Source organism: Lagenorhynchus albirostris, chromosome 2 (assembly GCF_949774975.1).
Source record: "Lagenorhynchus albirostris chromosome 2, mLagAlb1.1, whole genome shotgun sequence".
In the NCBI taxonomy this organism is placed as follows: domain Eukaryota; kingdom Metazoa; phylum Chordata; class Mammalia; order Artiodactyla; family Delphinidae; genus Lagenorhynchus; species Lagenorhynchus albirostris.
In genome coordinates this window covers 158,475,143-158,491,880 of record NC_083096.1, presented here as the reverse complement: position 1 = coordinate 158,491,880, position 16,738 = coordinate 158,475,143, and the positions used below count along the sequence as shown (strand labels likewise).

The following is a 16,738-nucleotide window of genomic DNA, read 5'->3' as shown; positions in this document are numbered from 1 at the left end:
GGCCCCAAATACAACAAATAAGAGTTCTAGAGGGGGCACTTGATAAAATGTAGAAGAGGCAATATTCAAAGGGTTAATAATAGTCACTGAGAATTTTCCAGACTTCTGACTTCAGACACAACAGAGTGAGGATACCAAATCCTGTCCCCCAAGACAACTATAAAGCTGCACAAAACTGTCAAAACAACCATTTTATCACTCTGAAAATCAATCAAAGGTATACAGCAAAGAAACACATTCATGAAAACTACTGAACTTTGGGTAAGGACAGCATGAGTCTGTGGTGTCCTTGCCTGAGGCTGCTCCCATTACCCAAGCTCCCAGCTCTGTCTGTTGCAATAGTTCAAAAAGGGTGGGCCAGGCTATGAAAACCAGCTGCTTCACTGCAACTAACAAAGGGAGCTCACTTAATTTTGAGCATTGTCTGTTATAGTGTCAAGGATAGGAATAACCAGCAGCCCTGCCAGGCTGAGGTTTCAGCACTGTTTGGGGGCAAGCAATGGGACTGTCAGACTAGACAGGGATTTGATGGGGAGTTCCAGGGGCTAAGACAGCCACAGAGAGTTTCATAAGCTCTTCACATAGTCTGGGTTAACTAGAGGCTGGGTGCATGTACAACAGAGATCAGAGAGGCCTTGAGCCCACCCACATATCCTTTGCCAATGGAGCCTGTGCGTACGTGCAGAAGAAATGCAAGAGAGCCTGGTGGAAAGTAAAAGCCAGAGATGGCTTGAAAACAGCACAGTGTTTGTACTCCCCAGATCACACATAGAACCATAAAAGGAGAGAGAAGAAGTCTTACGGGCTTGAAGTTTTTGAGCACAACCTCTGATCAATCTCTGGCTGGACATTAAGCTATGCAGAGACAGGGTCAACCCCTAGGAAACCAGGCTTTAAAATAAAAACAAGAAAGAAAAAAAATTAGTGGAGAAATCAGAGGCTGCATCTGGAATCATAGATAGATTTCACAGATTTAGCCCAGGGATTAACAAACAAACACGCAAAGCAATAACAATCTTCAAGAGGTAAAATAAGAATCCAGAGTTGCTACAATACATTAGCTAAAATGTTCAGTATTCAACCAAAAAATTTGTGACACATGTAAATAAACAAGAAAATGTGAATGTCCCCAAACATTTGATTTATCAGACAAAGACTACAAAGCAGCTATTATAAGAATGTTCAAAGAACTAAAGGAAAGCATGTTTAAATATTTAAGGGAAAGTATGACAACAGTGACAGCATTAATAGAAAATCACAACAAAGAGAATTTTTTTTAAAAAGGAACAAGAAAAGAACTTCCCTGGTGGCTCAGTGGTTAAGAATCTGCCTGACAATGCAGGGGACATGGGTTCAAGCCCTGGTCTGGGAAGATCCCACATGCCGCAGAGCAACTAAGCCCATGCACCACAACTACTAAGCCTGCACTCTAGAGCCCATGTGCCACAACTATTGAAGCCCATGAGCCTAGAGCCCCTGTTCCGCAACAAAGAAAAGCCACCACAATGAAAAGCCCACACACCTCAATGAAGAGTAGCCCCCGCTCGCCGCAACTAGAGAAAGCCCTCACACAGCAACGCAGACCCAACCAGCCAAAAGTGGCAGCCAAAAATTAATTAATTAATTAGTTTTTTAAAAGAACAAGAAAAGAATCAAATGGAAATTCTAGAGCTGAAAAGTACAATAACTGAAATTAAAAATTCACCAGAAGGGCTCAGCATAAAAAGTGATCAGTAAACTTGAAGATAGATGAGTATAGATTATCCAATATAAAGAACTGGATGGGGATAATGACTGAATAGAAATGAACAGTGCCTCAGAGACCTATGGAACAACATCAAGTATATCAGTATGCATGTAATGGGAGTCCCAGAAGGAGAGAGAGAGAAGGAGGAAGAAAAAGTATTTGAAAAAATAAGGGCCCCAAACTTTCCAAATTTGATGAAAAACATTAATCTACAGATCAAAGAAACTCAATGAATCCAAAGTAGGTTAAACATAAAGAGATCCACACCCAGACACATTACAGTCAAAATGTTGAAAGACAAAAAGAAAATCTTAACAGCAACAAGAGAAAAACAGTTCATCGCATACAAAAAAAAATATGATTAAAAACTGTCTTTTCATCAGAAACAATGAACACCAAAGGCAGTGGAATGGTATAGTGAAAGTGCTAAAAGAAAAAAACTGTCAACCAGGAATTCTATATCCAGCAAAACTATCCTTCAAAAAATGAAGTAAAAATAAAGACATTTCCAAATAAATACAGACTGAAGAAATTATTGCCAGCAGAACTATCTTACACGAAATACTAATGGAAGTTCTTCAGGTTAAAAGGAAGTGATAACCAGTAGTAACTCAAATCCACAGGAAGAAATGAGGAGCACCAGAAATGGTAAATGTGTGAGTAAATATAAATAGGTCTATAAATATATTTTTCACATTTTTTTCTCTCAACTTCTTTAAAAGACGTAAGCAAAGCAATTATTATAATACTATTATTGGTTTATAATAATTTTTAGGTTTATAACACACGTATAGGTAATACATATGACAATAATAGCACAGAAAAGGGAGAGAGAAAGGAGATATATTACAGCAATGCTTCTGTATTTTACCAGAATCAATTAGATTTTAATAAGTTAAGATACACATTGTAATTTCTAGTGCAACCACTAATAACTTGAATAATATAGTAAAAAGGAATTAACGAAAAGAAATTAAAATGGTACACAAAGTATTTAATACAAAAGAAGGTAGTAAAGGAAGAACAGAGGAACAAAAATGACATGAGACAATACAACCATATCAATAACCACATTAAATGTGAGTAGACAAAACACCGCCATTCAAAAGGCAGAGATTTTCAGACTGGATAAAAAAGCAAGTAGAGGGCTTCCCTGGTGGCGCAGTGGTTGAGAGTCCGCCTGCCGATGCAGGGGACGCGGGTTCGTGCCCCGGTCCGGGAAGATCCCACATGCTGTGGAGCGGCTGGGCCCGTGAGCCATGGCCGCTGAGCCTGCACGTCCGGAGCCTGTGCTCCGCAACGGGAGAGGCCACAACAATGAGAGGCCCACATACTGCAAAAAAAAAAAAAAAAAAGTAAAAAAAAGCAAGTAGATAGAAAGTAAAAAGAAGGAAAAAGATGTACCAGCAAACAGTAACCATGAGAGAATTTTCCAGATTTGATGAAAGACATGAATCCTCAGATTCAGGGAACACACCACACACACACACACACACACACACACACACACACACATCATAGTGAAACTGTAGGACACCAAAATCAAGGGCAAAATTTTGACAACAATCCGAGAGAAATGAAAATAACCAAGAAAGACTATTAGATTGATAGTAGACTTCCCCACAGCAACAACAGAACAGACGACAGAGGAATATCATCAAAACACTGAGAGAAAATAAATGTTGACCTAAAATTCTGTAATAAGCTAAATTATATAAAATAGTGAGAGTAAATGACATTTTTGGTTAAAGGCAGAATTTGCCACTAACAGACACTCACTGAAAAAAGTTACTAAAGAATTTACTTTAAAAGGAAGAAATGAAATGTAAGAAGGTATAGTGAGGGGGGAAAAGGTAAAAATGTGAAGTATTAGTAATACTACTAATCAAGTATTGGTAGTATAAAATTTAATAACAATAATAAAGACTAACTGAGAGAGGTAAAAAAAAAGGTGGGACTAAAATACTGGGCAACTGGTACATGTAAGAAGGGAAGAGGTGATCAAAAGTAAAGCGTCCTAAGGTCTTTACGTTGTTCAGAAGAAGGGTAGAAGTAATTGTCAATCTAAGACAATCTGAGACTTTGCTAAGTCAAATATGCCCATGAAAGTATAAGAATAACCACAAAAATAATGAAATTAGTACATATAACTACCAAATCAGTGTGGGATTTGGTGAAGAGAAAAATGAAGAAAATCCAATTGATCCAAAAGAAGGCAGCAAAGGAGTAGAAAAGCATCACCCAAAAGGCAGGATAAATAGACGGGCACAAAATAAGATGACAGAAATGAATCCAAGCATATCAGAAATCACAATAAATATAAATGTACTAAACTCTCAAACAATTGTCAGAATGGATATAAAATAAAATATAGATATAAACTACTTACAAAAGACACACCTAAAACATAAAGAGACAAAAAGCTTTAAAGTAAAATATAGGAAAAGATGTTCTAGGAAAATACTAGAAGGGCAAAAAGTGATAAAGATAATAGAGTGACGTCGCTAGTTCATTAAACCTGTAAATTTCCTCTTCTGTAAATCAGGGGTTATAAACCATGCCCCCCTGGAAAAATATGTAAAGTATACATGATGTTAGATAGTGTAAAGTGATGAAAAGAAGAAGTGGCCGGGGGGGGGAGGAAGAGGAAAAGGAGAAGAACAGAGAAGGGAAACAGGAAATGTTGAGGGGGGTTAAAATTAAAATTTAGAACGTTTGGGTAAAGACCTGAAAGAAGCGAGGGAGCAATCCATGGGAGTATCTGGGAAGGAGAGATCCAGGCAAAGGTAGCAGCAAAGGACCTAAGGCTGAAGCACACGTGTGGTGTCGGAGGTGCAGCAAGGAGACCAGTGTGGCTGGAGTGGGTGTGGGATGGGAACAGTGTTAGAACAGGAACTCAGAGGTAGCAAAGGGCCAGATCATGCAGGGCCTTATACATCATAGTACAGTGTTTGACTATTCCCCTGAGCAAGGTCTTGATTGAATGCAATTTTATTCTTAAATGATCACTCTGGCCGTATTATGAGAGAATGAAGTGGAGCAAGGACAAGTGCAAGAGATCAACTAGAAAACAGTGCAACAGTCTAGACAAAAGAACATGGTGACTTGCACTGACGTGCTGGCAGTGGAGATGGTGAGGAGTGACTGGATCCTGGAAATACTTTGAAGGTGGGACCGACAGGATTTACTGAAGGGTTGGACATGGGATGTGTGAGAGAGAAAGGAGTCCAGACTGACTTCAGTGTTTTAGATCAGTGCTCCTGGAATAATAAAATTGCCATTATCTGTAATGGAGAAGACATTGGATGGAGTAGGAAATTTGAGGAGGGAGAAAAGGGTACCAGCAGTTTGGTTTTGAACATCTTAAGTTTGAGATGTCTACCCAACATCCATGTGAGATTTCAACACACAGATATATATGCATTTATGGGAGAATGTGGGCTGGTGATAGACATTTGGGAGTCATCAGGCTCTCAATAATATTCAAAGCCATGAGCCTGGATGAGCTCACCCAAAGAGTGAGTGTAGGAAGAAGTCCAGGAACTAAGCCCTGGAAAACTCCAGTGTTCAGATCCTGAAAAGTTTGCGGGCACCAGTGACACAGACTAAGAATAGGCAACCAGAGAGAGAAGGCAGAAGAACCTAAAAGGTGTGGTGTCCTCAAAGCCAACTGAGAAAAGTGTTTCAGGAAGGAGAGAGTCATCAGCTGCATTAGATGTTGCTGATGGATCAAGTAAAACAAGGTCTGAGCATTAACTAGTGGGTTTAGCAACATAGAATGGTCTTCTGTGAAAAGATGGCTGTGCCAATCAGATTCCCTGATTCAGGAAATGTAACAAAGAAATGCTGAGAGACTGCAGCAGCAAAACCATGGGAGCCAACCAGGACGGTCTTTGCATTGCTTTTTTTGCCCAGCAAACAGTAAAAATAGCTAACCTTTATTGAGTGCTGGCTGTGTGCCAAGAACACTATTATGATGCCTATTTTTAAATAGGGAGAGTGGGGCTCAAAAAAGTCAAGTATCTTGCCCCAGGTCACTCAGCTGGTAAGTAGCTGAGCTGGAATTCAAACCCACCTCATGCATTTAATCACTAAACTGCACTGCCTCCTTTAGTTAAGGGTAAAGTCTACACTTAGGTAGAACTCACACTTGTAAAATACCAGTGTGGGGCCAGGTACCTTGTGTTTGCATATATTTTCTCACTGAACTCACAAAACCCCTGTGAGATAATCATCATTACAATTGTCATTTCAAAGATGGGCCAACAGGGGCTTGGCTTCCCTGGTGGCGCAGTGGTTAAGAATCCGCCTACAATGCAGGGGACACAGGGTCGAGTCCTGGTCCGGGAAGACCCCACATGCCGCGGAGCAACTAAGCCCATGCGCCACAACTACTGAGCCTGCGTGCCGCAACTACTGAAGCCCGCGCATCTAGAGCCCGTGCTCTGCAACAAGAGAAGCCACCACGATGAGAAGCCCGCGCACCACAACGAAGACCCAGCACAGCCAAAAATAAATAAATTACATTAAAAAAAAAAAAAAAGATGAGCCAACAGAGGCGTTGAGAGGGAGGTATCTTGCCAGTGTTCCACAGGGTGGAGTGGAGGGGAAAGACCTCAAGCCCTGATCATCTCTGAGACTGCAGTTCTGCCTATCTCCAGTCTATATGCTCAATCTTGCCTTTTACATGGGGTGGGTTGGGAGCAATCAGGCCACGAAAGGGCTGGGGAACCTCAGAGAACTGACGCTGCCGTTACAAGTTCATCACTTTGAGGATGCTTTGTGGTTTTTAAGGATGTGACTCTCTGAGATCCTCAGTCTGAGTCAGCTCCAGGAGTCCCAAGGCAGGCTTCCCAGCTCCCCAGAACCAGACCTGTTCTCTCTCCATGGGCAGATTCCTGATTTTAAGGCCTAGGCTGAGCATGGGACTGAATCCCCCTTCCCACCCTTTCCTTCCAGCATGCTGGGCCTCTCCCTACCTGTCCGGTGGTGAGGGAACGGCTATAGCCAGGGATGGAGCTCCGGGGGTGGATCCTGGGTGGGACACAGCAGCTGGGAAAGGTCAAAATTCCAGATTCAGAATGGGGGTCTGCTAGGAGGTGGGGGAGGGGAATGAGAGCACTGAGGCCCCTGAGCAGGTCTAACCCTCAGAAATCCCAGAGATCCCCAGGAGACTCCTGGGTAAAGGGATTCTGCCAAAGAGACATTCAGATAGGGGTTATCACAGGCACCCCCTCTTTATATGGGGCAGAGCAAGACTGCCCAACTGAACCCTAAGCAGGGAACCTGACTGGTACCCACTCTACGCACGTCTCCTACAGGCACCCAGGATCAGCATCCTACGCCCCACCCCCACCCCAGCTCTCCCTGTCCTTACTTGATCCGGGCCTGGTCCACGCTGGAGGAGCGGCGGGTGGTGAAGCGCCGGGCGACCGCTTTGGGAGATGTCTTGGGGCTGCCATCTGAGTCTCCACTCTCCTCATCCCCCATGGCTTTGATGTAGCTGCCGCTCCGCATCCTGCGGCAGGGGATCTCCCCGTCCTTGCCCCCAGTGGGGTAACCCCCCCAGTCATCTTGCGGCACCTGCAGGGACAAGGGGCCTCTGTCTTTCAGACAAGTCCCTGCTGAATCTGGAAGTGGGGACCCACATTCTCCACTGCCAGTGGGAGACACTCAGCCCTGGCTCAAGCAGGCCACGTTCAGGAATGTGCAGAGGCAGAGCAGGTGAGGTCTCCGCTACAGGAGATGCCCCATCATCCTCCATGTGCCTTTTGCTCCTTAATTGAGGACCACCTAGAGAGTCTAGGAGCTGACATGCCAGGTGCCAAGAGGCTGAAGCTCAGAGGCCAAAGTGACCTATGTCAACCTCACCCCCTAAAGTGTCACCTGACCTCAGTGACCTTTCACCCCTCCTTCTCCTTCATCCTCTTAACTGCTTATAGCCCAAATCCTCTGACTTTCTGCCTCCCTTCTGTGAAGAACCACAGAGGGAGTGACATCAATTTGTGCCTCAGAAAGAGCACTTCAACAGTCCAAACAGAGGATGGATCGTGGAGGGCCAGGAGCAGGGCAGGGGCTCAAGTGGCGAGAGGGAGACCAATTAAGAGGCTGATGCTGTTATCCAGGCAAGAGATGATGAGGCTTAAATTAAGACAATGACAATGAGGGGGAAGAGGAGATGGAAATGAGAGGTGTTAAGGAGCATCAGTGAGCCTGATTAGACGTGGGGGGTGAGGGGGTGGGGAGGAGTCGATGACGACTGAGATCCTGCTGGCTGAGGACCTGGGGGGATGGGGCTGCTGCTCACTGAGCCACAGAATCCCAGAGAAACAGGTTTGGGGAAAAGGTGATAGGTTCAGCGTTGAGCATCTTGAGTTGGCAGAGAACTGTGGAGCAGGTGGTTGGGCGTTTGGTTCTGGAGTTCAGCGGAGAGATCTGGGCTGGAGGCAGACATGGGGGAGTCATGGGTGGCAGCTGAGTCCACAGGAGTGAATGAAACAGCCCAGGGGAAAGAAGAAAGAGAGGTGGGAAGGGATCCACTGACATTTAAAAGGGGACTGCGAAGAAAGGGAGAGGAGCCTATGAAGTCACCTGAGAAAGAGTAGGCAGAAGGGTGGGAGGGAAGTCAGGAGAATGCCATGTCATGGAAACAGGAGACATTTCCAGAATAGAAGGAGTTGATAATGTCAAATGCCACAGTGCGTGCAGAGGTTAGTGATTCAGGCTAGGGAGTTAGAACCATGTTCGAATTCTGGCCCCGTCACTTGCTAGCTGGGTAAACTTAAGCAAAACTGATTAATCTCTAAGCCTCAGTTTCCTCGTCTGTGAACTGGTGATGATAATTATGCCCACTTCACAGCATTGGTGGGAAAGATAAGTGAGCCAATATAGAGTGCCCAGCACAGAGTAAGTGCCCAATGTTGACCATTGTTATAAGCATTGAAAGGTACCTTTCAAGGAGAGTTCTCAAGAGACCATTGGTGACCACTCCCAGGACATTTTAGAGGACAGGGGTGTGGAAGTCAGACTGCAGTAAAGGGGAGAGTGAAAGGAAGTGAAGTAGTGGAGTCTACACTCTAAGAACTTGGAAATGAAGGGAAGACAGGAGGGAGATGGAAAGGGGTATGGGGTTGAAGAAAAATATTTTTTTTTTAGGATGAGAGAGATTCGGGCATGTTTGCAGGATGAGGGAAAGAGTCAGTAAAGAGACAGTCTTGAAATGTGGGGAGGAAGCGGGGACAGCTCATGGACAGAGGGGATCCCAGAGAGATGGGCTCAAGCCCTGTGGAGGCGTCATGCTGGGATGGGTGGTCCTGGCTTCTCCTCTGAGCCAAGAAGGAAGGGTATGAGGGTGGCTGGGGAAATCTTGATGAGTCCCCAGGTGCACTGACAGGAAGGTGAGGGAGTCTGGGATGGTTGGCCTACACTGTGAAGAATGAGGTGTAATGAAGGCATGCGGGAGGGGCCCAGGGCAGGTAGCGAAGATTTAAAACACCTGTTGAAAAGAACAGGTTAAATGGGGTGGGGGTCAGGCTTCAGGGAGAGCATAGGGCTCGGGAGAGGAATAGAGATTCTGGGGTGGGACTAAATGAGGGGTCAGAGATCAGTGTAAGAACAGGGATGGGATGGGGCCCCATGAAGGAGCCCTCAGGGGGTGAGGCGGACAGGGCTCGGTGTGGGGCTAGAAGATGGGAACGCAGGGAAGAGACGAGGCTCCATAAAGGAACAAGGGCTCTGAGTGAAAAGAGGGATTCTGGAAGAAGTCTGAGAGAGAGCTGGCATCCAGTAGGGGAACAAGGTCTCAACAAAAGGACTGGGGATCCAACAAAGACACCTGGTCTGATGTGGCCAGCTTCCCCTGCTTTTGTGCCAGGGGGGCACCAGTCTGTCTAGAGAGTCCCTACAGCCCCTTGTTCTCCCCCAAACAGGCTCAGACTTTCCAGTCCTAAGATCCCCTGGAACCCCAGCCCCTGATCGATCCTTGCCCTTCCCCATACTCTACAGAGAGGAGCCACAGAGGCAGAGGGAGGCAGATGGGACAGCCAGGCACGCTCTGCACACTGCAGGGCTCCCACTCCATAGCCACTGCGGAGCTGCTGGCTCCTCTGCAGGACACTGTGAGTTGCATGTTAAAAAGGAAGCCCCCAGGGAGGTGAGGGAAGCCCTGGAGAAGCAGCAGGGAGCAGCGGAGTGGTGGCAAGGTTCCAGGGATGGGAGAAGAAGGGTTGGTGTTCTCTCCTCGACCCTTTCTGCTGGACCCTTCAATCCCCAGCTTAGAGAACCTCTCTCCCAGGGAGGGGGCAATCCAAGGCCAACCCAGAAGTCCTGAATCCTAGAAGTCTCCAACCTCCCCTTCTGTCTCCCACCCCTTCCTGCTTCCACTGTGGCCCTATCTGTTCCCTTGAGCTTTTGTGGGTTCCCTACCCAGGAGAGCCCTAACATGTGAACAACTTACCAAAAAGGCCAGTGATACCCAAAGACACATGCAAGCTCAACTCTCCACACCTTTGAACGTGCTGTCATCTCTTCCTGGAACACCCTTAATCCTGGAACTTCTGCACTCAACTAACTCCAAATTCTCCACTGAGATTCTGCTCAGGGGACATTCTTCCTAGAAGTTGTTCTGGCCACCATCACCCAGGTGGGTGAGGTGCCTCCTCTGGGCTCCCAAGGCTCCCACGGCTCTCTCCTCTCACAGCCTCATCACAGTGTATTCTACCTGATGCCTTGTCTATCCCACCTTTCAATGGTGAGCTCCTCCCAAGCAGCATCTGTGTCTTCATCTTTGTATCCACAGCACCCAGGAAATGCTCACTGAATGAATGGACGCAGACGAACTATGCGGAACGTGGGTTTGGGGGATAACCCTAAGTCTACTCGACTTCTAGGACTTGTCTAGACTTTTCCTCCTAAAACTATAGCAGGGCTCAAGAAAGCCTGTCAGGGGATATGAGAGGGGAGCGTAAGGCAGAGAAGAGGGAGGTTGATGGCAAGAAGAGCCCCCGACCCCATCTCAATAGGAAGACGGAGAGGGGACAGTGAGAGATGGATGAAGCCTCCATGAGAAGAAGGGTTCAGAGCTCTTAGCCTCAACTGCAGACACTATAGAGTTGGTAGAAGAGGACAGGGACAGTGTGCCCTGGCCTGCTGCTGTGTCTGGAGCTCAGACTTGTGTGAAGCCCAGCCTGGGGAAACCCATGAGACAGGCTCCCAGGCTCTTCCACAGCCTCACGGGTGTCCTGCTGCAGGTTCCCCAGAACGACAAACACCAGCAGAGGCACATTCTGGAAATAACTGACCTTCACATTCAAACAATATCTGGACCACCCAGGTTTGGGCAGAAAAGAGGTCTGGAGAAGGCCTAAGGGGCAAGAGGACTGCTTTCCAACGGCTGACCTCCAATCCTGGGGAAGCTACAGGCAGGGAGCACCGCACTGTCCTGTTCACTGCCTACTCTCAACCTCATTCTGCCTCCAGCCTCATGAGGCAGAGGCCAGCACAGCTTGTCCAAAACCTCAGGTAAAGGAAAAGTCTTCCCGGCACTGACATACAATATCAAAATAGAAGGGCCCCTTCACTGCATAAACAGGGAAACTGAGGTCCCCAAAGGGGCTCAAGGCAATACAGTGAGGCAAGGGAGAGCCTCCCTGACTCCAGACCCTCCATCCTGGGAATAGCTGGCTCCCACCCAACCCTTTCCACAGCTCCCTGGGTGACAACATTGATGAGGGCTGAGGACCCTGTTCCCCACCCCCACCAAAGCCTCACCTGCAGATAGTGATAAGTCCTGGCTTTGGCCTTGGCCTCCGGACCCAGGAGCCCCTTGCCTGGCCCGGCCCCTGGGTATCCATCCCGGCCCTGGCTGACCATCATGGTATGCCAGGCACTCCGCTTGACCGATTGTCCGTCCAGTGACATGGACATGCCAGTGCAGGCGAGACAGCGGCCTTCCGACCCGCCCGAGCGCCCCTTGAAGCTCAAGTCCCGGTAGGACCCATCTGGAGCCTCCAGGCAGAAGGGACCACCAGGCTCCCCAGGGGGCCGCCCACCGGCCAGGAAGCCGCTGTCACTGTCCAAGTTGTCGTCGGAGCTCCACCAGCCCGCGGCCTTGGCCTGCTGCCGTCCATCCCCCTTGCGGTCCTTGCTCTTGCTCCTCTTGCCATGCCGGGACTGGTGGTGGTGGTGGTGGTGGTGATGGTGGTGGTGGGAGGTGTGGAGGCCTCCAGAGCCCGGGCCAGGGTAGCTGTCTCCGCCGGAGCCACCTCTGCCCTCAGCCTTGGGCCCATTATAGTCCCGCTTCCCTGGCGCCTCCAGAGAGTGGGACTTGGCAAACAGCTTCTGCACAGAGTGAACCAGGTGCCGGATGCGGCTGGGGCTCTCGCTGCGGGCCTCCGGGGTAGTGCCAGACCCTGGCCCGGGCCCGGCCCCCGCTGGCCCTCGCTGGTATGGCAGCGTGTGGAAGCCATCTTGTTGAACGGGCAACTGCTTTTCAAACTGGTCCAGAAGTGTGGGAGGCAGGCGGGGGGCACCCTTGCCCTGTGGGTGGCCCACACAGTCTTCACAGGTGTCGAAGGGGCCCTGGCCAGGGTACATCCTGGGGAAGGTGCTGCTACCCCCCCCAACCCCGGCCCCTCCCGGCCCTCCCTCGGGGCCTGTCGCTGGTCCCTCACTCAGGCTCAGGGGCCCTTCAGGAGAAAGGTGTCCCAGGCCAGCTCTTGGGGCACAGAAGCGGGGCTCGGTGGAGAAGGCCTCCCCGGAGCCCAGCAGGTATGGAGCCCTGGCAGCGGGGCCCACGTCCATATGCTGCTGGTCGGCAAAGCGGGCTGGGCGGGGATGGCTGCCTCGGTCGCCATGATAACCCCTCATGGCCTCAGCAAGGGCTCTTCATAGTGCTGGGGGCCAGGCCCCAGGAACCTCCTGGAAAAACAGGGAGCAGTGGGATTAGGACTGAACGACAGGCCACGTCACCTGAAACTATCTTTTATTAGGTATTCTTATATCCCTTTAGGTAGCGCATACCAATTTAGTGCGATTGATTCCACTATCTTTCCACAAATGGGCTTAAACGCCTTAAAACAGTCATACTAGACAAAGATGCTCACAAGGGCACAAAATAACGTCACCATTCATCAAATGCTGCAGATATGATAAATACTTATTCACAAGAGGAAATGCCCTCAACCAAATGGGTTTTTAAAAATCCTTAGGTAACCCAAAATAAAAAGATACCAATACAGACATAAAAACAATAGTCAAACATACTAGCCATTAGGTGAACTAGCTTTTAACAAGCTGACATGAGGCAAATCGATCCAGCACCACACCTGTGTCTCATCCCTACCCAATTCCACGGCTAGGAAGACTCAGGCCTCTGGGTCACAGCTCCCAGAAGCAATAACCAAAGAGAACACTGGACCCAAATCTACGTATCTATCACGATTCTGCAGGAAAACCCCTCTGCTTCCTTCCACACCCAGCTCCTTCTATCTGGCTGTAAGCTTATTCTCCCTCCCCCCTACCCAGGACTGAGATAGGAAGGGATAACCTGAGATGACTCCACCTTCCTCTTCCGGGTTCCAAATATCCCCTGATGAAATTTCCCCTTTTGCCTTTTACCACCCACCCCCATTCCAATGGAGGGGAGTCATGAAGGGAGGAGCAACATAAAGAGGAGGAATGCTGGCTCTTCGAGCAGCATCTGAATCCTAAACTGGGGTTAGAACCCAGGAGTTCCTCCTCCCAGGAACAGTGGGCTGGCAGGGCAGGGGGGTGATGGAGAGAAAGCATTGGAACCAGTGCTCCTGGCCCCCATCCCAGGCTTGCCAAGACTACAGGACAGAGAGGTCAGCTCTCAGCAAGTACTGCTTCCAATCAGGACTCCAGAGCTGCCAGGACAGGAGCTACGGCAGGAGGGGGTGCCAGCAGGAGGGACAGGGACTGAGGAGCTGGCAGACGGCGCCCTCTCTCATCCCAGACCAGGCTCCTGGGCCATCTGCTGACTATGAGGTGATGACAGCCTCAAAGACTCCAGACAGCAGCACCTCCAAGGCTCTTCCTCCTTTCCTCCCCTCCACTGCCTCCCCATACCCACCATGGGGATGGCTTCTTCCAAATCCTGCTCACAGCTCATCTCTGAGCACTTGCTACGTACCAGGTACTGTGCATACCTAATATTCTCTAATCCCACTGAAATCCTATGTGTAGACATTATCCACACTTACCCATGAGAAAATTGAGCTCAAAATGGTAAGGTCACAAAGCCGGTAAATGGGTGAGTCACTTTGAATCAAGATTCAAACCCAGGTTATTCTGATTTAAGAAGCCCATCTCCAAAAAAAACAAAAGAACCCCATCTCCCAGAGTCTCCTACTACTCACCATCTGGGCTGTCCCATCCTTGGTGTCAGGATTCCCACCGCCAGGCAGAATCCTAACTTCAGAAGGCTCAGGACCACTGGCTCCTGACCAAAAGGAAAAGGGTGGTAAGCAAAGAGGAAAAGAGATTCTCCTGGAGTCCTCCGAGGACCAGTCTCAGGCCTTGACAGTTTCCCTGCCCAACCCCCCAAACCAGGACTGATTGGATCCCCCATGATGCAGAGCCTTTGGGCCCCCAGAGAAATGAAGTTGGCTTCATTATGCAAATGTATGCAAATGAGCTTACAGTTTGGACTACCTCCAACTGCAGGTGTCTGTGTGATCTGTCCATGGTGCTGAGCCACTGCATTTTTTTTTTCATTGCCCTCAAATATGATTCCATTCCACAAATATTTGTTGAGCAGCTACCATAATAATACTCGGAATGAGAAGTGTATAGAGGTGATTTAAGTGTGGCCCCTGTCATCGAGAGGCTTGTAGTCTAACAGGGGAATAATCTCTCACGTGATAGGGTTATTTTAGGTCCCTGTATTTTTGCACAAGCTGCTCCTTCCTCCTAGAATCTCCTTCATCCACCTTCCAACCAACTCCCCTGGCTAACTAACACTTATTCATATTAAGCCCACCTTCCCTCGAAGACTTTTTGTGCTCTTATTCTGGGTTATGCCTCTCTATTGGGTTTTTATCACACCCTGGGTTCCTCCCATGAAAGCAGCTATCACACTGCACTGAAATTGTCTGTTTCAGTTTCTGTCTTCCCAACTAGAATCTGGTCTTCTGCAGGGTAGGAACCAACCTCTATTTATCACTGGATCTCCAGCACCTAACTCGGGGCTTTGCCCAGAGCTGGTACTTAATAAATGTTCGCTAAGTAGATGAATAAATGACTGTGCTGGAAAGAGGTACCAAAATGTCAGGCCAGTTAAGATGAGGGCAAGAGCAGATCCAATAGAGGGAAATTGAGGAAGACTTCCCAGAGAAAAGTGTGTTTAAGCTGGAGAACAAGATGGCTGTGTGTAAGGGAGAGAGAATTCCCAGTGGAGGGAACAGCAAGCATAAAGGCAGAAGAGTTGGGCAAATAAGGAATTCTGAGGCGTGGGTTGAGAGAGTTCCAGCAGACACGGGTTTGGAAAACACTGGGAAGAGATGGGAGAGAGTCAGAAAGGAAGACGACTCTGAAGTTTGCAGCAGCCGTGACTAGAAGACTAATGATGCCATTATTAGGCACAGGGATGTCAGGAGGAGCTAGCTCTGCGGACATGATTAATAGTAGTGGAAGAGACACAGTCAGACAACAAGAAGAACTTCCTGACCCTGAGGGATGTGAGACAATGAGGAAGATTGTGAAGTCTCCTGGGAATCTTCCATAGAGGGGAAGGTAGGACATGCCCAGCCCCTGGCCCACCCTATGGCCTGGGCTGGAGAAGATGTTCGTTATCTTGCCTGGAGGGGAACTGGGTGGGGGGCACCTCACAGATATTAACTGCCTGGCTCTAGATGACAATTCTCCTCCTTTGCCCCCCTCTGGGGAAGCAGAGGGGACTTCAGACCAAAATGGCCTCTCAAGCAGCTATTGGAAAAGCACCTAGAAGCATCTCCCCACCTTGGAAAGAAGCTTTGATAGCTTGGTCTTTCATCCATGGCATGGTCCTCCTCTTCCTGCCCCAGGCAGGACCCATGTCTGAGACTCACAGCACAGAAGGCCACTTTGACAGAAACCCAGACCATCCCATTTGCTTTCTTTGTGGCCACATCAAACCTGGGAATGTCCACACCAATGGTGGGCATTCCCAGGTTTCCCCCCTTCCTCCACCACCACACAGGTGCTGCTGCCAGCCCTAAACCTTCATCAAGATCTTATCAGTCTCTTTAGCATCAATCCATGTCCTCCCAGCTCTAGTCTCAAAGGAGATGGGTCCCTGTGTTTGCTTCTCTCCAGACAAGCCAGCCCCAACTCCCTTACCCATGTCCTACAGGGCAGTACTCGCTAGTGGAAAAAGCTCAAGCCCTGAGACCAGAAAGTGTGTGACATTAGACAAGTGACCTACCCTCTCTAAGCCTAATGATACCTGCTCACCTATCTCCAAGGATTTTAGTATCAAGCGATACAAAACCACTCTGTAAACTCTAAAAGGTTACACAATATAATCCCACATGTGAAGCCTTCATTTTGGACTTCCCAAATCCCCAACGTCCAAATATTAAACAATACAATCAAATCCAAATTACTGGGAGAAGAAGATATCCAATTGATGGATTTCCTAAAGAGAAGATTTAATTGATATAGATTCCATTATATAAACTTCCTCCTATATATCACACTTATGATCACATACCTTCTGCTGCCACCCCCTTACTAAACATAATCCACAGGCAGGAAAAACAAGCGAGGAGGGGACTAATAATTCAATCCATCGCCAAGTCCTATGGATTCCGTTTCCTAAAAATAGATCTGCCCACTTATTTCCATATGCACCAAATCACTGTCGGCTGACTAGCCAAAACTCATTCTCAACCTCCTTTCCCCTTTCCCAGCCTCCCTTGTACCTAGAAGCCACATGATTCACTTGTAGCTAACGATATATACATAAAAATGTGATGAGGGATTCTGGGAAAG

The 16,738-nt window shown here is 48.2% G+C and overlaps 1 protein-coding gene across 1 annotated transcript in view; it reads right to left on the bottom strand.

Moving 5' to 3' along the window:
* The window catches only part of DLGAP3 (DLG associated protein 3), a 40,072-nt gene extending 25,862 nt beyond the window's left edge, over nt 1–14,210 (bottom strand). The window contains exons 1-4 of the mRNA XM_060140615.1: nt 14,125–14,210; nt 11,516–12,664; nt 7,125–7,330; nt 6,727–6,799 (exon numbers count right to left, since the gene is read on the bottom strand). Of these exons, the coding sequence (XP_059996598.1) occupies nt 6,727–6,799; nt 7,125–7,330; nt 11,516–12,613 (1,377 nt within the window). The 5' untranslated portion in view covers nt 12,614–12,664; nt 14,125–14,210. The remainder of the gene's footprint in view (nt 1–6,726; nt 6,800–7,124; nt 7,331–11,515; nt 12,665–14,124) is intronic.
* Between the last annotated feature and the right edge of the window lie 2,528 nt (nt 14,211–16,738).